The sequence below is a fragment of the Lithobates pipiens genome, unplaced genomic scaffold, assembly GCF_037356315.1.
Source record: "Lithobates pipiens isolate NorthernLeopardFrog02 unplaced genomic scaffold, aLitPip1_a1.2 Scaffold_28, whole genome shotgun sequence".
Taxonomy (NCBI): Eukaryota; Metazoa; Chordata; class Amphibia; order Anura; family Ranidae; genus Lithobates; species Lithobates pipiens.
In genome coordinates this window covers 49,376,354-49,399,853 of record NW_027507789.1, presented here as the reverse complement: position 1 = coordinate 49,399,853, position 23,500 = coordinate 49,376,354, and the positions used below count along the sequence as shown (strand labels likewise).

Below are 23,500 nucleotides of genomic sequence, written 5' to 3'. Positions count from 1 at the left end.
AGAAAATTACAGTGCTGCAGATTGAAAACGAAAGGTCATTTTTAGTAACATTTAATTACAATATGACTTGTGCCACAATTTTTCCCACAAAAGCAGAGTTACCCTTTAAATCTCACAGTTCAAATATGAGGTTGTAGGCACACTCACATACCAGTAATTGCATCACTATTTTTCATACAAAAGATACATTTTTCAGGGTACTGTATAAGCAAAGCCAATGGTTGTATACATAGTAAATCTTTATTTTTTGAGTTCCAAGCCAATTAACAACAAAACATGTCAAAAAAGATGATACAGAGAAGAATTTTAAATAATATACTGCATATACATTGTTTATTCGACTTTTATGTTGAAGTGTTCTTCATAATTTTAGTTTTTTTTTAATTTCTTATGTATTTGTAGAAAACTTAGCAGTATGTTAATGAGAAGATATGACTCCAATAAACATCTGGTTACATAGGAAGTGATATGTCTCAAACATATTGTCCCAACAAAATACCAATCTCAGCATGTTAGTATGTAGGACAATCAGAAAATACAAGGGCTTAATACCAGAGCTTTCATAGGGGTTAGCAAGCTGGGAAAAATGTATGGAAGGATCTGGCAAGGGGTCAGGGAGGAAGGTAAGAGGAATGAGGGAGTAAGAAAGAGGAGGAAAAGAAAGAAAAAAAAAAAGCTATAGAAGACTCTCATTACTCATGGGGAGGAAGAAGAAAGACAGTTAAAACCTTTCAAACCATCCCTAGTGAAGCATTGTGAAAAATATGATTTACTCAAAGTGCTCTTCATAACTTTAAACAGTACTTTCCTGCTATGAAGTCATAACTAACAAACAATTGTTCTTTTGATTTGTTTTACTAGGGTGTGAAGAACAATAAAGACCAATAAATTCTCATTTTGGATACTGTGAGGAAGGATTATAACCCATTAGATTTTTTTCCCACCCGTTTCCCATTGGGGAATCTTTCCATTGCTTCGTGTCTCATAACTGCGAACTGAGAGGATAGCCCTCCAAAGCGATGGAAATCTCTGGAAGTCACCAGGATCACTAGAACTAGTGTACCCATTAAAAGATTTCCCCCTATTTCTGTTCTGGTGACCACTCAAAATGTGGGATTTTATTTTGCTTTCATTCTTGGTGATTATGGTTACCAGGACAAGATGAGAGGGTGAATCTCCCTAATTGGCAAACAGACACCTGACAGGTGTTTTAATCCCTCTGGAAGTGTTTGCCTTTCATTATACTTTAAGCACTAAAATAGTAATAATAAAGTAGAAGTTCACTCTAAAAACTAAAATCCCTGTATCTATCTAATACTAACCTATCTAACCTTGTAAAGAAAAAAATCCCTGTATCTAACACTAACCTATCTAACCTTGTAACAAAAAAAAATCAGTATACATACCTTTTTTGAAGTCGATCCAACCCGATCTCCAGCAGCGTAAGCTCTGCAGAGGTCACAGCCGACAATGGCTGTGAAATGGATGGGAAGTGACTTCACCCATAGAGTTAATATGGGGCTTCCGTTGTTGGATGTGTCGGATGTGTCCTCTGCACCCGCCTCCACAGCGATGCCGTGGCTGACAACTCAGCATGTGATCGGGTCGGAGCAGCTTCAAAAAAAGGTATGTATACTAATTTCTTCTTTACAGGGTTAGTGAGTTTAGTGTTAGAACGGGGATGTCTATAAATGCAGGGATTTTAATTTTAGAGTAGACTTCTACTTTAATTGGCAGTATCTTGGCACATGAGAGCAATAGGATTAAACATTTTAAACTGAGTAGAATGATAAAATACCAGAAGTAACATTCTTGAGGTTGTCATATGGTATATTTTGTAATTTAATCCAGGAATTTAAGATTCTTTTACCACAATGATCAGGAAACCCTCGGTAGTGACAGTTTTTTTGCAATCAACCACAATGTTTAATTGTTTGGAGCCCGCCACGTAAGGCTTGAATTCAATGGTCACAGTTGTCTTCTCTTTGGGCTTCAGTGAAATTCTGCATCATAAGACAAAAATGCATTTAATTTGGCTTTGTGTGACACATAATATGTTTTTAAAAATACCCTAAATTTCAAGGAGTTTCACTTCCACTATCTTTGAGAGCAAGCCAGCAGTGGTCAAATGCGTCAAGGTTGGTTTTTGGGTGTAGACATGATTATATGCAGTCTTTTGTGACAATCATGAAATACATGTATGAAGGGTTCAGTTTTGGAGTGGGGCTTATATTTCTAATGGTCGAACTAGTTCAGATTTGCTAATGGAGAGATGTGTGTGCTTTTGTTTAGCTGTATCCTCTTCCTTTCAGAGCAGAATTATCATCCCAGTCTCAGGCTAATGTCCCAGTGGTGATTCTGCTGCTGGCCGAACGTCACCAAGGTGCAATGACCATTTTCCGTAAGGGCATTGCAATAAAACAATCTCACTTGCTATGAACTTGTTTATTCTTCCTTAATGAGGTGACAGCACATCCCCCATGTCACAGAAGGACACTCATTATTGATATAGATATGGTGGGCCAAGCCTGTTCATACTATTGTAGTTCAATGTAGCGGAGGTGCGGAACACCAATTCAAGATAATGAAGAGGCAAGCATCCAGATTTGAATCCATCTATAAGTAATACTAGCACAAAAAAAGTAAAATTAAGGAGCACTTTAATCCTAAAACATTTTGATTACTTTCGTTGTATATCTTTATACCTAAAAAGGGGTACATTTTAACCTCTAAAACATGTAGTATGTCTTTAACCCTGAAGAAGGGGTGCATTTGTACCTCCAAAACATGTAGTATGTCTTTAGCCCTGAAAAAGGGGGTGCATTTTTACCCCTGAAGCATGTAGCATGTTTTGAGCTCTGAAGAAGAGGGGGCATTTCTACCCCTTATTTATGTTGTATATCTTTATGCCTGAAAATGGGGGTGCACTTTTACCCCTGATGTAGTATGACTTAAGCCCTGAAAAAGAGGTGTATTTTTTCCTTCAAAACATGATAGCTTCTTATCTGACGTCATTATCAATAAATGGATTCAACCCTGGAAACTTGCCCCCTCCTTCGCTCTGTTTGGTATATTGATGGATTCGCCACATTACATTTACTAGGGAAAATGAGTGCAACTGCACTTACAAAGTTCACAGTCTATTTGCCTTTAGTAAATCCACCACAAGTGTTATTACAACTCGAACAATGAATATGAGTGTTTCAACTGCAAGTGCACTTCAATGCCTCTCCTATGTCAAAAAACAAAATTGTGTAACCTAATATGCCCATTTTTCCTGCCTTAATACTAGCGGAGTTGGAAAAAAACTATTCATGGGTCTAAGGCTGGGTTCACACTGCTGCAGCTAGGAGACCCGGATGTGATTCGCACCGCACTGCAGTGCAAATCACATCCGATCTCTGTGCGATGCGAGTTCAGCCATACAGATAGTATGGCTGAATTCGCATCGCAACTGCCCCAAACTCACACAGGACCCTTTTTTTGGTCCGCAGCAGAATCGGATCGCATGGATGTTCACACCATGCGATCCGATTCCTGTCCGAGTTTGCAGATCGCACTGCGATATGCGAACTGATCTGGGGGTGTCATTAACGTTTCACTGACACTCCCAGCAGTTCGCATAGGGCAGTGTGAAGGAGGCATGCGATGCGGGAACCCGCCGCGGATTCGCGGCGTTCCCGCATCGCTTCAGTGTGAACCTAGCCTAAAGGTAAGGTGAGTGAATGGACACACCTGGGCACTTCCCAGGGGTCCCAGGTGCATAGGGTCTCAATGATAATCTTGCATTGCATAATACTTTCCAACTGTCCTGGATCTGCCGGGACAGTCATGCTTTTTACTAAGCTGTCCTGGGATGGTAGTGTCCTGGAAGCATCCCAAAACCTGTACTGTGCCCACCTGATCCCAGTATTGTGCCCTCTGTATTATGCCCCTCTGCCTCCTTCCGTACTGTGGCCTTTGTGTTGATTAGTCTTTGATTTATGGCATGTTTTCTTATTGTTTAAAATTAATTTTATTGAAAGGACTAATAAATAGGTGTCATTCTATCAACTATTTATACTTTAATTCTTAAGAGTAGGTGTGTAAAATTGGGGCAGGTTAGTGGGGGGCCCCAGGTCATTAGTTTGCCCAGGGGCCCATTAAGACAGCCCTGGGTGAGAGTCTTATTTCGTGGCCCCTCTAGAGGGTACTACCTGATCCAAAATTCTCACTTTTCCTTGCGGTATGAGAACTCATATACAGTAGATGTCATGCATAATGGATCACTGTAGGTATATCATTCTACTTACTTCTTTTCAATCTGATCTTTAATGAGCCCACTGCCCTCTGCAAAAATTGCACAGTCTGTTAGATTCTCATTAAGTGGGTTAGTGAATGTAACTTCAGCAGTTAGTGGATTATTTACAACAGCATCTCCAAGAACCTGAGAAAAAAATAAACAATAAACCAATAAAAACATGGAAGACTTTCATAGTCATTTTTTACACAGGTGAAACTAAATGTGAACAATGAAAGCGGACGTTATATTTTTTCCCATGCAAGGTAAAGTCATAATGTGCTAGTATGCATCCCATACTAACACATTATGTGACACTTACCTTAAAATTAGGCTGTTCCAGAACCACGGTGTCAGCGCTGCAGGGGCTCCCATCTTCGCCCGTCTTGCTTCCGGGTTTGTGGGCTCTGTGACTGCCAAGCGTGCGGGAGCCGCCGGTCACGTCACAGGGTTCTGAAGGAACGACATGGGTAGCCGTTCCTTCAGAGAGCATGCGCCTCTGATTTCACTGGCTGAATGTATATATCTCCTAAACAATGCATGTTTAAGAGATATTTACACTACCTATAGGTAAGACTTACCTATAGGTAAAAGTCTTCCTCATTAACTACTAGATGACCAGCCACTGCAGTTATACTGAGGCAGGTTGGCTCGCCTGGGCAAATCAGCGTAGGTGTAGGTTGGCCATTTTAAGATATAGCCGATGCGTGTGCCCGGCGGCCGTGATGTTCGCCGGGCACCCGCGATTGCTCCTGAGAGACACAGAATGGAGATCAGTCAATGTAAGCAGACAGTCCTCCATTCTGTTAGGGGTGAGGAGACACATCTGCTGTTCATACTAAGTATGAACAGTGATATGTCTCCTCCTTAAGGCAGTCCCATCCCCTCAGTTAGCCTCACTCCCTAGGACACACATTTAACCCCTTGATCGCCCCCTGGGGTTAACCCCTTCCCTGCCAGTGACATTTATACAGTAATCAGTGGCTGTTTTTAGCTCTGATAATTGTATGTCAATGATCCCAAAAATTTGTCAAAAGTGTCCGATCTGTCCGCCGCAATGTCACAGTCCCAATAAAAATCGCAGATTGCCGCCATTATTAGTAAAAAAAATAATAATAAAAATGCCATAAATATAGCAACTATTTTGTAGACGCTATAACTTTTGTGCAAACCAATCAATAAACGCTTATTGTGATTTTTTTTTTTTTTTACCAAAAATATGTAGAAGAATACATATCGGCTAAACTGAAGAAGAAATTTGTTTTTTTATTTCTTGGGGGGATATTTATTATAGCAAAAAATATTGCTTTTTTTTTCAAAATTGTAGCTCTTTTTTTATTTATATTGCAGAGGTGGTCAAATACCCCCAAAAGAAAGCTCCATTTATGGGGAAAAAAGGACGTCAATTTAGTTTGGGTACAACATCACACGACCGCGCAATTGTCAGTTAAAAACGAAGCAGTGCCGTATCGCAAAAAATGGTCTGGTAATTAAGAGGCAAATCCTTTCCGGGGCTGAAGTGGTTAAAGCTTGGCTCACAGTTGCAGTGTGATTCTGCAATGTAAATTTGCTGTAAATGAAAACCAGAAGATAACAGTAGTGCCTCCTGAAGGCCTATTAGCCGTTGCTCTCTTTTCAGAGGGCAGTTTTGATCACCACAAATAAAAAAGAAGTCTAGGGGAGAAGAGAAGGGCGCTGGTGGCCAGGGAGGGGAGCAGAGGGTCAGGTAAACAAAATTGATTTTAGTTACCCACTGGACCTAAGCAAGCATTTAACCCCTGCGGTGTGGGGACAGCCCCACTGCAAACAAGCATTTTACTTTCCTCAGGGATGAGCTTTAGGCTGGGTTCACACCGCAACATGGAGTGGCTCACAGCAAGGGTTTGGTGCACCCCGATTCACAGTTTCAGGTCCAATTTTAGAATTTTTGAATTTGATTCGGTCCTGAAATGGACCAAAAGACAGTCAGGAGAGCTCTCAATAGAGAGCCAGTCACAATCTCCGGACATACGAATTGGATGCAGGTTTCAGCGTGAACCCAGCCTTAAAGTCTAATGCTGGCTATAAGTATAACAATACATAATCAATCATAAATATGTTAATTTCAAATGGTTTAGACCTTGAAAAATATCACTTCAATATTGAAAAGTTTCAATTCAGATGAATTTGTTTGAAGTGGCATCAGGCAGTGAGTGCAATAGAGAGCTTTGCCAGAGTGCAAAACTAACTGGTCTCCCCTGAACTCCCACCTCTATACACATGAAGACACCATTGATTTGGCTTAAAAAAAGGGTGGGCTTGGGGCGCAGAGCACTGCGCTCTGAGCCCACCCAGTTGTGTGGCAATAGCAAAATTAATATTCACTATCGTCTTCCTGATTCTCCTCTCAGCCAATCAGGAAGTGGGTGAGACCAAGAGAAACGATTGTATTGGCCCCCGTGCTGAAGGAAGAAGGATGGAAGCCGCCATGAAGCCCGAGATGCAGGAAGGAGCCGAAGCTGCCTGTGAGCTTGTTTGTTCCCCCCCCCCCCCCCCTCCAATATATACAGCACTAGCCACCACTGGTGTAGCCCCTCCTGCCTTTCACTCCCATTACAAATGACCTGTCCAGTGTAAGAGATCAGCCATGACATTTAGACTGGCTTTACACCTATGTGTTGGTGCAAACAATGCCATTCACTTAAAGAGGAGCTCCGGTCTCCTTAAAAAAAAAAAAGCCTTGCGGGTTCACAGCCGATTCCCTAGTGCGCATGCGTGAAGCATGCTGCGCTCTGTGAATGGGCCAGCTGTGGTGGAAGGAGGAAGGAGGCTGAACTCCCCAAAAGGTGCCAAATGTGGCAGCAGAGGGGAGGAGGAGGCAGACAAGCGGAGCTTCCCCTTTTGGGTGGTGTTCCACTTTAATTGCTTCAGCCCCGGAAGATTTTACCCCCTTCCTGACCAGAGCACTTTTTGCAATTCAGCACTGCGTCGCTTTAACTGACAATTGCGTGGTCGAGTGACATTGCGCCCAAACAAAATTGACATTCTTTTTTCCCCACAAATAGAGCTTTCTTTTGGTGGTATTTGATCACCTCTGCGGTTTTTATTTTTTGCACTATAACAAAAAATGAGCGACAATTTTGAAAAAAAACACAGTATTTTTCCATTTTTACTATAATAAATATCCCCTAAAAATATATAAAAAAAATTTTTTTACCACCTCATATGTATTCTTCTACATATTTTTGGTTAAAAAAAAATGCAATAAGCGTATATTGATTGGTTTTCGCAAAAGTTATAGCGCCTACAAAATAGGGGATAGTTTTATGGCATTTTTATTATTATTTTTTTCGTTTTACTAGTAATGGCAGCGATCATCAGTTTTTTTCCGGACTGCGACATAATGGAGGACACGTCGGACAATTTTGACACGTATTTGGGACCATTGACATTTATACAGCAATCAGTGCTATAAAAATGCATTGATTACTGTAAAAATGTCACTGGCAGGAAAGGGGTTAACACTATGGGGCGATCAAGGGGTTAATTGTGTTCGATGGGCGGTGATTGTAACTGAAGGGGGGAGGGGACTGTCTAGGGGAGATGACAGATCGCTGTTTATACTCCGTATGAACAGACAATCTGTCACTTCTCCCCTCAGAGAACCGTAACTGTGTGTTTACACAAACAGATCCCGCTTCTCGGCGGCACTCGCATCGGCTCCGTGGGCGAGCAGGGGAAGCGCCCCTAGTGGTCACAGGGCGAAATGACGTTGCATAATGTTGCTTCGCCCAGCCGTGCCATTCTGCTGCAGTACAACTGCAGTGGCTGCTCGTCAAGTGGTTAAATGCCACCCCAATGCACCTCCACATTGTGCATTTGCTCTGCTGTGTTGGAAAAAAGGTGCAGATACTTTTCTATTCAGTCTGAATGAATGGCTGCTTGAACACGGTACATTTTAGCAAAGAACATTATGCACGTTAATGCAACACACCAGAGCAGGCAGGGCCCTTAAGGATTTTACATTATATATCAATAAGGGGTTATATGTTTGAGTGCTTAAGCAATGTTTTTATTTACCTTAATGTTGAGTGATGGGTTCTTTAATGTAATAACTTGGGATACAAGCAGTTCCTCTTTCTCATCCCACTTACACAGAGCTGTCACCTCTACCACCTTATCATCCAGGAGACTTTGTATATATTTGCTGTAAGGGATCTTGAATGGAATTTCTTTTTCTAAAATAGCAAATGTATTAGTACAATCATATAGTTTATGCACTTTTCTACATTATGTTTTGTCAATGTTTTATGTTTTGTGGATGTTGAGGCTTCATATAAAAGGGAACTGTGTATATTTCGTTTTTTGTATTCTGGATTTTTCTAAAAGTGGGCGGGGTAAAAATAAAGTAACTATATTTATTATTATATAATAGTTAATGGATCTGTATTTAAAGGGGTCTGTAGGTAGGCAATGAAGAATACTGACATACTACTCTCCTTTGGATGACACAGGATCTCTGAATCAGGGATGGATGGATAATTGATAGGTCCACTCCATTCATACACCCTGTGTCATTCATAAAAAACAAAAAAAGACCAAACATTTTGAAAAAAATTAAATAAAATACAATTGTTTTTTTTTGTTTTTTTTTTTAAATAGGTCATTTTTTTAATTTACTGATTTGTGCTGATGAGGCTGCACTGATGGGCGCTGATAGGCTGCACTAATCAGCACTGATGAGGCAGCACTGATAGGTGGCACTGATAAGCACTGATAGGGGGCACTGATGGGCAGCACTGATGGGTGCTGATAGGTACTGTAGGTGGCACTGATAGGTGACACTGATGGGCACTGATTGGCAGCACTGATGTGCACTGATTGGCAGCACTGGTGGGCACTGGTGGGACTGCACTGATAATCAGGATGTCCCTTTAACATAAGCTGGTTATCGGCTTTCTTATTCTCTCATCTCGCTATCAGAGTGAGGAAAGAAAAGCCAATAACCAGCTTGTATTTACATCCTGTGATCAGCTGTGATTGGCTGACAGCTGATGATATGGTAAAGGTCAGCTATGATTGGCCCTTTACCTTGATCTGCGATCAGCTAAATCCAAAGGACTCATGCTGGCAGCATCATTACAGGAGGACATCCATGGATGCCCTACGGGCAAACTAAGCCTGCGCTGTAGCTGTCTTTCGGCTATAGCATGGGCAGGAAGTAGTTGAAGGAGTTGTAAAGGCAGAAAGTTTTTTTATCTTAATGCATTCTATGCATTAAGATAAAAAAAACTTCTGTGTGCAGCAGCCTCCCCAGCACCCCTCTATTTACTTACCTAAGCCCCAACTCTTTACAGCAATGTTCAGTAATGTCTAAGCCATCCGGGACACTCCTCCTGATTGGTTGAGACACAGCAGCGATGTCATGGGCTCCACGGCTGTCAATCAAAGCCAGTCAGCCAATCAGGGGAGAAAGGGGGCAGGACTGGGTCGGGGGCCTGTGTCTGAATGGACGCACAGAGTTGTGACTCGGCTCCAGTGCCCCCATAGGAAGCTGCTGACTGTGGGGGCACTCGATAGGAGGGAGGGGCCAGAGCACAGAAAAGGGACGTGGAGAAGAGAAGAGGAGGATCTGGGTTGCCCTGTGCAAAACCAACTGTACAAAGGAGGTAAGTATAACATGTTTGTTATTTTTATTTTTGCTAGACAAGCCTTTACAATCACTTTAAAAAGTTAAATATTACTGGAATCAAAGATATTTGTTAAGGAAAATAATTTTCAAATGCATAATTATATTACCTTCTTTGGAAGACATTGAAATGGACACAGATTCCATCAACAACTTTGTCATTACTCTGCGGGTGTATCCAGTGATATTGGCATTAAGATTTACTGTTATTTTTTTGTCGGATGACGCTCCATTTGACAGTACCAATGTGAGATTAATATCTTGGCCAAGTTCTGGAGTTTCCAGTTCTTTGAACTTTCCAGTTATGTCCTGGGCATAGACTGGTCTCACTCTGCTCATCCAGGCCACCTCATTTGATTCTTCAATTGATTCGCTTATCTCTTCTTCACTGCTTATGTTTTGCCTTCCATATAAATTTATTAGGGCATTGTCATACGCTTTTCTTTCAGCAGCGGTGCCTGTTTAAAACATAAAACAAAATAATATGTTTACATAAATATCTGAAACCAGCCAGGGATGACACAGCCGATGTATTTATCAGAGTGTTTGTATTGCTTATTAAAGAAATATGAAATAATTACTGCATTCTAAATAATGGGGGAGGCCTTGATATCATATGAGACAACACAGATTATAAGTGAGATGTTTTTTTATCAATGGGGCAACCTATGTTGCCTAGAAAATAGCCATTACCAGGGGCAGACTGACCATTGGGCCACTCGGGCACTGCCCGAGGGCCCCGTGCCACTAGGGGGCCCCATCAGGGTTGCCAGCCTCAGTAAAACCAGGGACAATATGTAAAAATCTGTGCTCGGTAAGGGTCTCTGAAATGTCCCTTACCGACATCCTTTTGGTCTAAAAATCCCGAGATTATAACTGCCCCACCTCTCCAGTACCTTCCCAGCCAATAGAAACATGTCTGTGTATACTGTGTGATTGTATACTGTGTGGCCCCATAATGTCTAATTGCCTGGGGGCTCCATAATCTTCTATTGCCTGGGGGCCCCATGAGTTGTCAGTCCACCCCTGGCCATTACAGAATGGAAGATTCATATTGTGTGTTTCTTTTATGAGCTCTAAGGCTAATAAAGCCAAATGTAGTGTATCACTGCCTCCGTAGTAGCTGCTCGTATTTTCCTGAGTCTTCCCTGCAGCCAGGCACACATTATTTCCCACAGCCAGGTGCACAACTTCTGCTCGTTACTCCAATGACCAGTCTAGGGGTTGTAGTGTTTTTTTTAGTTTAGTTTAGGAACTTGGATAGGAGAAGGGGTATAGTAGGATACTCCATTTGAAATATTCACACTTGAGGACAGCTTTCACAGTAGAATGGTGTACAGAAGGGAGCAAAGAAGAAGGAATTGAGTGGACCCACTCTTCAAGACAGTGTCTCTTTTAGCCTACACCCAGCAGCTGACTTCTAGCACCCAGAGGAGTATTCAGTAACACCAGTCACTACTTTCAATCTGATGCTGCTTACACGACGGCTGTGTGTCGTGCTGTTAGTGTGGACGCAGAGATAGCTTGATTTAGACTAAGCAGGCAGGTTATTCAGTTAGTGGCAGTGTATTTGAGATATATATATATATATATATATATATATATATATATATATATATATATATATATATTATATACTCCGGTGTAGCCTATATCTACAGTGTATTGCGTGGTGTACTGTTTCTAATATACTTCAAGCAGTGTACACAGTTAGGGGGATCTAAATGAAACTGACGTTACCAGCTACAGCCATGGAGCATTATTGAGCCCGAGCATCTGGGATACACCTGTTTGCCCTAAGGCTCCTATCCATATGCATCAACCCATTGAGACCAGACCTTATCAAACTTTTTAGGGCAGTTTCTACTCTCGTATGTTAGCTTGTATAGAGGCAAAAGAGAATTTATTGTGGCTGTCCACATATGATGCGTGGGGGGGCCAGGCTGCTTCCATCTGAGGAGAATATCCCGCCTGGCATAGTATAGTGCATAAAACAAAAACTGTTTCTCATGCCTAGATGCTTCAACATTTTCCATGCTGCCTAATAAGGCTAGGGCCGGATCCAGTCCGAGGGACCAATCCCCAAATGCATCCAGAGTGCCCATGACCCCAATATGGCTGCAGCACAGGGCACGACCACACCATGTGGAAAAAGTAACGGGGGACACTCCACACCTGGAGCAAAGATCACTCGTTCCAGGATATATGTTGGCCAATCGCACAGGGGTATAATATGCCCTATGTAGATATTTGGTTTGAATAAAATGGTCCCTTGCTGAAATCATTTTTGTGGTGTACTCAGATACTATGTCCTCCCAGCTGTCCTCTGTCAACCCCCGGGATGTCAGCCCTCCTCTTAGTAAGGACCTTTGTTAGAGATGTCATGTATGCAACGGAGAGGTAGAAATATAGGGAGGACAAGGGTTTGACCATTACCTTGGCAATGAGCAGTCGTTCAATTGCGTCAGTCTGTAGGGTCAAAGGGCCAGGAAACTGGGCTTGTGTTGCGTGCTTGAGTTGATAGTATCTAAACTTCATGAAGGCAGGAAGGTTATGTTTAGCTTTCAGTGTCTCAAAGGAGGAGAAGGACCCATCAATGTAAATGTGCTTAACGGTGAGTATCCCCCTAGCCGCCCACAACTGAGGGTCCGGAAGTCCGTGGAGGTGTGGCAGCGAGGGGTTTCCCCAAAGAGGCGTGTGGGGGAGATGGTAGAGTCTGACCTGTAGATGGCTCTCGCCCTGTGCCACACCTGTATAGTAGTACGCATAAGAGTTGTTATGTGGGGGTGGGCCCTGTGCCCCCTATAGGGCAAGTTAGTTAGCGCTACGTAAGATCCCAAGATGGCCGCCTCAAAGACCACCCCCGGGTTCTGCCTGGGCTGGTCAAACCACCATCGGACGGTCACCAAAACTGCTGCCCAAAAATATAGCTGGAAGTGGGGCAGTGCCAGGCCCCCCGGGACAGGGGAAGCTGGAGCGTCCCTCTCGCCAATCTCTGGGTTTTCCCCACCCAGACGAAGGCAGAAACAATAGAGTCCAGTTTCTGAAAAAAGGTTTTGGGGATAAGGCAAGGAGTATTTGTAAAAAAATATGTGAATTTTGGAAGGTAAATAATTTTTATTAGATTGACTCTGCCCACAGGGGACAGCAGCAGGGTCTTCCATAACTGGCATTTCTTACCAAGTTGGGTCAGGAGGGAAGAGAGATTGTCATCCATGTATGCCTGCGGGGATTTCCCGACGACCACCCCAAGGTATTTAAATTCTTCCACCCATTGGAGTGGTGTGTTAGTAGCCACCCTGGAGTTCAGGTGATTAAGGGGGAAAAGGACCGATTTATCCCAATTAACTCGAACCCCTGAGTAATTCCCGAACTGGGTAATTATCTCAAGCGCAGAGGTTAAAGAGGAGCCAGCATCGGCCAGGTATAATAGGGTATCGTCCGCATACAATGAGATTTTTTCCTGGAGCACTCCAACCTGTATGCCCTTAACTCGCTGATTTTGCCGTAAAAGGATCGCCATGGGCTCAATGGCCAAGGCAAAAAGCCCTGGGGACAGGGGGCAACCCTGCCTGGTTCCCCTGTGGAGCCTAAACGGGGGAGACAACAGGCCATTAACTCTTATCTGGGCAGATGGGTCTCTGTAGAGTAGCTGGATCCAGGAGATGAATCTGGGTCCAAATCCAAAACGCTCCAGCACCTCCCAGAGGAAGAGCCACTCGACTGAGTCGAATGCCTTTTCGGCATCAAGTGCAGCCACCACTCAGCCTGGTCGCCAAAATTTTGGCCAGCAACTTGGCATCCACGTCAATCAAAGAGATCGGGCGATATGACTTGCAGAGTTCAGGGTCTTTGCCCAGTTTAGAAATGACCACAATCACCGCCTCTGACATGGAGGCCGGGAGCGCCCCCTCTCTCAATGAGGTCAGGAGCATGGAGTGAAACTTGGGAGCTAAATCCTCTGCGTACATTCGGTAGAATTCCATAGGGAATCCATCTGGGCCCGGTGTTTTCCCAGCCTGAAGTGATGAGATAGCCCGGTGCACCTCCGTGAGAGTGATGGGGGAGTTAAGTTGATTTCGGTATGTTTCAGTCAGGACAGGGAAGTCTACGTCTGAGAGATATATGTGTAGGTCCTCCATGGAATAGTCAACCCGAGTGGAGTAGAGGTGAGCGTAGTAGGACGCAAAGCCCTTGTTAATCGCTCTGGGGGAGGTCCGTCTGACCCCATCCCCGTCGATCAATGAGGGAACACTCATAGAGTCTGACTGTTCCCTTGCCAGCCAGGCCAAAACTCTACCACCCCTTTCCCCCTCCTCAAAAAGACTGCTGAAGTAGCTTCTTTTTGGTGAGTGATGTACGGATCAGCATAACTTCCCTAGTGCTCTCCTGGAGCCTAGTATAGGTCTCCTGGTCCCTATTTAGGTATACTGCCACTCTAAGGACGCAGCCCTTTCCTCAGCCCTGGCCAGATCCGCCTTTATCTGTCTGCGAGCTCCACCAATAAGTGACTGGTAATGACCCCTAGCCGAGGCCTTAAAGGCATCCCACACCACCGCCGCCAGGGCCGACCCTGGATTGAATGCCCAATAGGTAGCCATTTGTGAGCGAAATCCAGAATCCACCCCAGGGTCAGAGATCCAGAATCTAGACAGCCGCCACAACCTATCTGTGGAGGATCCTTCCAAGTACAGCTGAAGGAGAAGCGGTGCGTGGTCGGATATCCCCCTCGGAAGGATAGAAACCTGCTGAACCCTGGGCAATAAGGAGCTCCCCGCGAACATAAGGTCAATGCGCGAGAGAGTTCTGTGAGTAGTGGAATGGCAGGTGAAAGACCTGTCTGAGGGGTGCTGCCACCTCCACAGATCCGTCGGCCCATATGTCTCTGCCCAGACCGACAGGCCCAAGGTGGTTCCACCCGAGGATTAGAAACGATCGAGCTCTGGGTTTGGCGTCATGTTAAATTCCCCCATGTACAGCAAATTATCAGTGCCATAGTTAGCTAAAAGGGGGCCCAGTTTATGGAGTAGTTTAATTGAGGGGTGGAATATATACTCCCACCAACACCAATTCCAGGCTCTCCACCATTGCATGCATAATTATGTAACGTCCATCCGGGTCAAGCTCAAGCCCCACAAGTCGAAATGGCAGGGATTTGTGCACCAGTATGCTAACCCCCCTAGCAAAATTAGAATAGGTTGAGTGATAGTGATGTCCAACCCAGGGTTTCTTTAAGCTAAGGACCTTCCTGCCCACCAAATGGGTCTCCAGGAGGAAGTAGATATGAGGGTTGTAGGATTGTAGAAACTGGAACACCAGTTACCGTTTCACAGGAGAGTTAAGGCCCCTGGCGTTCCATGAAACTATTGTTAACGATGCCATTCAGATACCCAGTATAGCAGTAATGAAGATCTTCCAAGGGATCAGCCCGACCTGGATGGAGCGAAAACATCAGACAGCCACATTGTGCCAAGAGAGTAGCCCGTAAGGGGCAATAAGACTATAAGCCCATTAGACTGTGTCACAAATACATATGCATAGTAAACAATAAAACAAAACAAAACAAGAACAAAACAACCCCTCCCGCCAGCCCCTCCAAAACTGTGGGTGGCATTTCTTCCCAAAAACAGCGCGGCAACCGGCCATGCTTTGGAGGTAACGTGTGCAAGAGGCTTACTGAACATAAGTCTGCTGACCCATAACAGAAAGGGTCGTCTGGATATAAGTTGTGGTGCCGGTCTCCCGGGGGTACAAAACTTAGTGCAAGTGTGCCAAAAAACAACAACAAAAATAAATAAATAAAAAATAGAGAAGGGCAGTTATCAGGGCTTCCAGCTAGGATAAACTGGTCCTCCGTAGACGACGTCAGGTGGCATAAGGGGGAAGGGGAGTTACAGGCAAGTGGGGTGTCCAGGGCTCCCTGCTTCAGAAAGGGTGTCGGATAGCGATCCCCTCTCCCAGTGGGTGCAGGGGGAAAACAGGATAAAAAAAGGGGGGTAACATTGCCACTGACATCTTAGTCCCAGTTACTGAGGGAGGGTTAAAATCAGAAATCAAAGAAGGCCAGGAAGTCACAGTGATAGCGCCAAATTGTAAAAGTAAGTTGTAGGAGGTACTGATGGTATACTTGTATCACTTACTTCAGCCCACGCGGATCGTGTCTTGCCAGGGGGACGCCTCCTCAGGAGACGTAAAAAATCTCACCCGCTCTCCATCTTGGACTCAGAGTCTGGCGGGGAAAAGCATGCTGTATTGCAGATTCTTGGCGCAAAGGCGGGAGCGTACATGGTCGAATGATTTCCTCTGTCGCTGTGTCTCGATCGAATAGTCCGGAAAGATAAGGCGCTTAGCATTCTCATACTTGAGGTCTCCCACACTTCTGGCTTCCCGCAGAATAAGGTCAAGATCCCGATAATTCAGTTTAAAGATATACGTACGCGGGGGGGCCCCTTGTGGACTTCTAACAAGGGGCATGTCCCACCACGAAGATCAGGCCCAGTTCAATATACACACTGTCTATTTTCTCTGTAAGGGCCGGTTTGCACCCATTAATAGCTTCCAGGAGGGCTGTGTGTTCAGGGGGGGTCTGAGGGGCTGCAGACTCATGACTCACCTCCTCTCCCCGTGCAGACATGCTGATGGGGACAGCTGCGGCCTTCTCCACCATGTGCTGTGCGGTCCCGGGATACTTGTGGCTCTGTCGGCGCGCTGTGCCCCCTCTTTTGTGTCTGGGCATGAGCAGGCACTTCCAGGGGACCCAACAGGGCTGCTGTGGCGGCGGATAGGGACCCAGCACCGCGGGAATGCAGGATAAAGGATCTGGATGGCGGAGCGGAGCTGAAACACGTCCGCTCCGGTCGCCATCTTGGACACGCCCCCACCCATATCTCATTTTTATTGTTTCAATTCAAGCATTATTAAAATCACTGCTCCCGAAAAAAAAATTTTTTTTTAAAACTGATACAGGTCCCTTGGGGCAGGACCCGGGTCCCCAAACACTTTTTATGGCAATAACTTGCATATAAGCCTTTAACATTTGCACTTTTGATTTTTCTCGTTCGTGTCCTATAGACTTTAATGGTGTTCGCACAAATTTTTTGCCTGTTCGCATGTTCTGCTGTGAACCGAACTGGCGGTTGTTCGGCTCATTCGTAATTGTCAGATGGATGTCAACCACATACAGTACTATGGCTGCAAGAAAGTGGCGAAAAGCTGAAAACACTCCTTAAAGTGGTTATAACCCTAAGGACATTTTTTTTTTAAAGCGATCCTGTTCCCTTATAGCAGATAGCCCCTCTCTAAACTGTAAAAAACCTGGCTGATCCTGCCACTTCCTGTGTCCCCCTCTGTGTGCTGAGCTCTGATTACCATGGTCAGTGTAAGTGTTTGTTTAAATTGATGCCTCTAAATACCTTTTTTTCAGTTATCTTCAGGCTGATTACGTTACTCCGGGACGCTCTCCTACTACGATCCAAGGCTACAGTGGGAGGGGTTGGGCGGCCAGCATGGAGGTCACCTGACCTTCCGGCTGATGTCAGAGGGAGATCTCGGCCCCTCCCGCTGTAGCCCATGGATCGTAGTAGGAGAGCGTCCTGGAGTCAAATGATCGGCCTGAAGATAATTAAAAAAGGGTATTTAGAGAGATCGATTTAAACACTTAAAGTGGTTGTAAACCCTAACAACACACTTTGACCTACAGGTAAGCCTAGATTAAGGCTTACCTGTAGGTCCAAGAAATATCTCCTAAATCTATACGGTTTAGAAGATATTTGCCCGAAGACAGGCACCGCTGTCTACGGCGCACTGAGTGAGGCATCTTCAACGACGGAGATGCCGCGCGTGTCGTCTCCCGTGCGCATGCGCGGGAGTGGCGGGTTCGCCGAATGACAGCGGCGGAGCTGCGAGACCCCACCGAGAAGATGGATGCGCCGGACTACAGGGGACAGCGGTGACTTCGCTGGCTCCTGTGTCAGGTAAGGGACACATAATGGACTACTATGCGATGCATAGTAGTCCATTATGCTTTGCCTTTGCAGGGAATGAAAGAGGAAGTAAAATCATCAGTGTTTACTTCCTCTTTAAACTGTGTGTTATCGCTGGATAAAAGAGAGGGGCTGGCAGTGAAAGGGTTTTTAAGGTAACAACCACTTTAAGTTGAACGTATAGGAAAAGTAAGGCCCCTTTCACACTGGGGTGGGAACGGCGTCGGTGGTAAAGCAGCGATATTTTTAACATCACTTTAGTGGTGGTATTCGGTCGCTAGCAGGGCGGTTTTAACCCCCGCTAGCGGCCGAAAAAGGGTTAAAACCACCCACAAAGCGCCGCTGCACTATAGCCGCGCTGCCCCATTGATTTCAATAGGTAGGAGCGGTGAACACACCGCTCCTTCGCCGCTCCAAAGATGCTGCTAGCAGGACTTTTTTACCGTGGAGTGCAGTTTTACACTGGAGTGAAAGGGGCCGGATTTTTTCAGGCGCTATTTTTAGCACTGTAGCGCCTGAAAAATGCCTCACTGTGAAAGGGGCCTTAAAGGAATACTAAAACGCACAGTCTTACCTTCTGCATATTTGTAGCTGGAAGTAATATCATTGCGATTTCCAGAGCCAACAGCCTTTGTGCTGGTAAATTTTCCAATGGTGCTACTGTTGGTCTTGATTTTGTTATAATAATCTTTGTCCTTGTAGTAGATCCAGGATATCTCATCTGCATTCACCTCAGAGAATACAAAAGCACCATCATACTTTAGGTGAACATCTCCTGCCTTTATTGCCTTGACTGATGTTGGTCCAAGCCGATAAACCCCTAGAAGAAGAAAAAAGGTGAAAATATTTTCTTTTCACTCGGTAGTCAAATTTTGGCGATGATGTAACATGCAATTAAAATCTGAGTTTGTTGATATACAGCAGTGATGGCAAACCTTGGCACCCCAGAGGTTTTGGAACTGCATTTTCCATGATGCCCAACTACACTGCAGAGTGCATGAGCATCATGGGAAATGTAGTTCTAAAACATCTGGGGTGCCAAGGTTCACCATCACTGATATACAGTATATTAAAGTATATCTAAATCCAAAAACTAAGATGTAATACATAGCTCCCAACTGTCCCTGATTTTGAGGCACTGTCCCTGATTTGGAACAAAGTCCCTCTGTCCCTCTTTCCTCCACATTTGTCCCTCATTTTGGTCTGATCTATATAGCTGTATACAAAATACACTATTTATCTATCGATAAGAATATTTGTAAATTTCAAAAGCCAATATAAAGGAATAGTAGTATTAAAAAAAGCACTTGTGGGTTTAAACAATCATTTTTTTTGCATAATTCTCTGTTAAGGGGGCGTGGCAGGGGGTGTGTCCTATGCCTACATACGTTTGCTAATAGGTATCCCTCGCTCCCATCCCAAAAAGTTGGGAGGTATGGTGATATATTTCTGCTTACCAGTACTTAGATGTGCCTGGCTGCTGTCAGTCGATCGATATGGTGCATTAATTTCCTTTTTCACATTTTACTCCATTGTTTTCTCCTGCTGACACTTCCCGTCCCCTGGCATCTACACTCATTTCTCAATCGTATCTAAAGATGGAGCCGTGGCTGTCACATAGGCTGGGCCTCAAAAAGGTCTGCTTTTATTAATCTCTATTACATAGTGGATTGATGAGACTAGTAGTTTACACAAGAAATATAAGGATGTCTACGTTTTCATTTCAGCTCACATAATGATGATAAGCATTTTGAATTTCTGGCAAGATCAACACATATTTTCTGTACTTGCTGAGAATGCTCCTAGTCTGAAAAATGCTTACTAATGCAGCCAGCATTTTAGACTTGGTTTATAGACCAAGCGCGGGCATGTTTCCATACTTTTTATGCATGTGAGTAGAGCAGCTTATTCATTTTAATGGAAACTCAGAAAATAAGTCCCTGACTCTTTTTAAAAAATGTGCCACGCCAACCTGAATGGTGTCTGGCGTACGAGAAAATGGGTGCAGGTGTGTGGGGGTGCCACATCTGCTAAATGGCAGTGCATTTCTGTGTGTGTGCAAGCACAATTTTGCGCACATTCCCGACATGTATAGATGTAAAACTAGCTTTAAGGTTTTGTAAGCTGCAAAATATTTATATTATTGTTTTAGGTTTCAATACACTTTAAGCTTTTAACCAAAAGTTGGCTTACAGTTTTTAATTTTATTAGATAGCTTTCACCATCTATAGTATACTGTATATAAAACTAAATATGCAGATATTACAATATGCATAAAAAATTAGGGAAAGTACTTCTAGGTGTAACAAATACAATCTGTTAATAATAAGTAATCAGCTGAAGATCTTTCTTTTGACAACTACTGGAATCCTATAGTAATCTTTACATTAGTAGTACTTTACATTTAAATACAGTGCTTTAAAAGTTGGATTTGATAGTAAATATTCCTATCGGTTCAAGCCTCACCTCCATAAGAAATATTACACTGCAGATGCTAGGAAAGCCTTTGTCTGTGAAGCAGGGTATGCGTCTAGTGAATAGGTGGGCAATTAGTTAATGCTAATAGTAATTACTCATTAATTTTCAACTCTTCAATTATTTTTTCTTTAATGCAATGTTTGATTTTGAAGATAAACTCTGGGCACAAAAGCATTTATTTACATTTATAGTTACAAACTATATAAATCCACAGTATTAACCAAGTGCCTTTGCAAAGCCAGCTATTGCCTCCTAAAAACACCATTGCCATCCTTGCTGTTTTGCACATGGTATGTGCAGAGAGAAGGGCTGTGATTGACACAGCAGGACCCACTCAATATTTCCTGCCTGCACAGAATTAGGCTACTTTCACACTGTAGTCCGGGCCACGTTATCGTTAAAGGGCCACTCGTTTTAAGCACCAATTTTCAGCTGTTGGTGGCCAAAGAAGGGGTTAAAGCGCCCATGTTGCGGGGCTTCGGAAGTGCTTTTCACGTGCTTCGGAAGTGCTGCCCATGCATTCCAATGGGCAGGGGCGGTTTAGGAGCGCTGTTTACACCGCACCCACACCGCCCCAAAGATGCTGCTTACAGCACCTTTTTTCCCATCCTGCAAGCACACTGCCCCAGGGTAAAAGCACTCAGGCTTTTACACTCAGGAGGCAGTTTTCAGGCACTATTTATTCCTAGCACTAAAATGCCTGAAAATTGCCTTTGGTGAGAAAGGGGTCTTAAAGGAGGGGGCAGAGACAAGACCAGTCATTATGCACATGGAGAGAGAGCAGCAGTGACTGGTCTTTAATAATGGAAGCTTCTGTTTCATACTGGATTACTGCACAGATCTGGATGAAATACAAATATCTCACCATGATTCAAGTAAGAACACACATGCCTCTTTTATTTGGACAATAATTGCTTATCCTAGTGTTTGACACAGTTCCTCATCTGTGGCTAATGTGTAAGGTAAAGTTAACAGGCTTGGAAAAATCAGTTTGTAATTGGATAGAAAACTGGCTTAAAGACCGAATTCAGAGAGTAGTGGTTAAGGATTCATACTCTGAATGTTTTACAGTTATTCGTAGTGTATTCCCAAGGTTCAATGTTGGGACTCTTACATTTCAATATATTCATAAATGATATAGGGTATGGTCCAAGGGTCTATATCGTATAGGATATATCTCCAACTTACAAGCCGGCCTCAATGAACTGTTTCAAGTGATGCTAAAGTCTAAAGTTTTTTTTTTTTAAACTAACATGCTATACTTACCTGCTCTGTGCAGTGGTTTTGCACAGAGCAGCCCAGTTCCTCCTCTTCTCGGGTCCCTCTTCGACTCTCCTGGCCCCTCCCTCCTGTTAAGTGCCCCCACAGGAAGCAGCTTACTATGGGGGCACCTGAGCAGAGCCGCAACTCCCATTCAGATACAGAGCCACGCTTGGCCCCGCCCCCTCTTTCTCATTGTCTCACTGACATTAATTTACAGTAGCGGGAGCCAATGGCACCACGCTGCTGTCTCAGCCAATGAAAGGGACATTTGAGTCTCTCGTTTAGGGATGAGCCAAACACCCCCAGTTCGATTCACACCAGAGCCTGAGAACAGACCTAAAATTTTTGTGAACTTTAGAACCCTATTAAAGTCTATGGGACTCGAACGTTCAAAATCAAAAGTGCTAATCTTAAAGGCTAATATGCAAGTTATTGTCCTAAAAAGTGTTTGGGGACCTGGGACATGTATCAATGCAAATTTTGTTTTTTAAAAACTGACGTTTTTTCAAGAGCAGTGATTTTAATAATGCTTAAAGTAAAATAAAAGTGTAATATTCCTGGGGGGTGTGTATAGTATGCCTGTAAAGGGGCGCATGTTTCCCGTGCTTAGAACTGACCCTGCACAAAGTGTAATTTCTGCAGGAAAAAAAGGAAAAAATTGAAAAGCACTTGCGGCTATAATGAATTGTCAGCTCCCCGTAATACAGAGAACAGTCATTGAAAGTCATTGATAATAAAAAAAAAAAATGCGTGGGGTTCCCTCCAAATTCAATTACTAGGCCCTTCAGATCTAGTATGGATTTTAAGGGGAACTCCACGCCAAATTAAAAAAAAAATAGCGTGGAGTTCCCCCCAAAAATCCATACCAGACCCTTTATCCAAGCACGCAACCTGGCTTTTTTTTAATTTGGCGTTGAGTTCCCCTTAAAATCCATACCAGACCTGAAGGGACTGGTAATTGAATTTGGGGGGAACCCCACGCATTTTATTTTTATTTTTTATCAATGACTGTTCTCTGTATTAAGGAGCCGACAATTCATTATAGCCACGAGTGCTTTTAAATTACTTTTTTCCTGCAGAAATTACACTTTGTGCAAGGACAGTTCTAAGCATGGGAAACATGCGCCCCTTTACATGCATACTATACATACCCCCCTAGGTACGAAATTTAAAGGAATATTACACTTTTATTGTTTCACTTTAAGAATTATTAAAATCACAGCTCCCGAAAAAACTGACGTTTTTTAGAACTTTTTTTTTTGCATTGATACATGTCCCCTGGGGCAGGACCCAGGTCCCCAAACACTTTTTATGACACTAACTTGCATATAAGCCTTGAAAATTAGCACTCTCCCACAGACTTTTACAGGGTGCAATGTTTGAGTCGAACATGAATTTGACTCGAACTCGAAGCTCATCCCTACTCTCGTGCAACATCATTGGATGGAGATGGGAATCAAGTAAGTATTAGGGGGCTAAGGGGGGCTGCTGCACACAGAAGGTTTTTTATCTTAATGCATTGAATGCATTAGGATAAAAAAACCTCCTGCTTTTACAACCAGTTTAAAGGCGAGTCTGCTAAGCATAATAAAATACCCCAGCACTGCCTATCCGCCTCCCCCCCTTCCTTATCCAACCATGCCTTCATTCCTACTGGCCATGCTGTCCCTTGAGTCCCCTCCTCCTTTCTCCCCCCTTTTCTCAAACGCAGCTATAATTAATAATGATACATATGAAATAATCAACATGGGTCCCCTCAGCCAATGAGGAGGGGAGTGCAAGACAGCTGAGTCTCTCGTGCAACATCGCTGGATGGAGATGGGGCTCAGG

The 23,500-nt window shown here is 43.8% G+C and overlaps 1 protein-coding gene across 2 annotated transcripts in view; it reads right to left on the bottom strand.

Moving 5' to 3' along the window:
- Positions 1-221: 221 nt before the first annotated feature.
- Positions 222-23,500, bottom strand: part of LOC143935367 (protein-glutamine gamma-glutamyltransferase 6-like) — a 145,056-nt gene continuing 121,777 nt past the window's right edge. For both annotated transcript variants that reach the window (XM_077459188.1, XM_077459189.1), the window contains 5 exons: positions 18,504-18,749; positions 10,058-10,405; positions 8,339-8,496; positions 4,293-4,426; positions 222-2,003 (listed from right to left, as the gene is read on the bottom strand). In XM_077459188.1, coding sequence (XP_077315314.1) covers positions 1,856-2,003; positions 4,293-4,426; positions 8,339-8,496; positions 10,058-10,405; positions 18,504-18,749 — 1,034 coding nt within the window. In that variant the 3' untranslated portion in view covers positions 222-1,855. The remainder of the gene's footprint in view (positions 2,004-4,292; positions 4,427-8,338; positions 8,497-10,057; positions 10,406-18,503; positions 18,750-23,500) is intronic.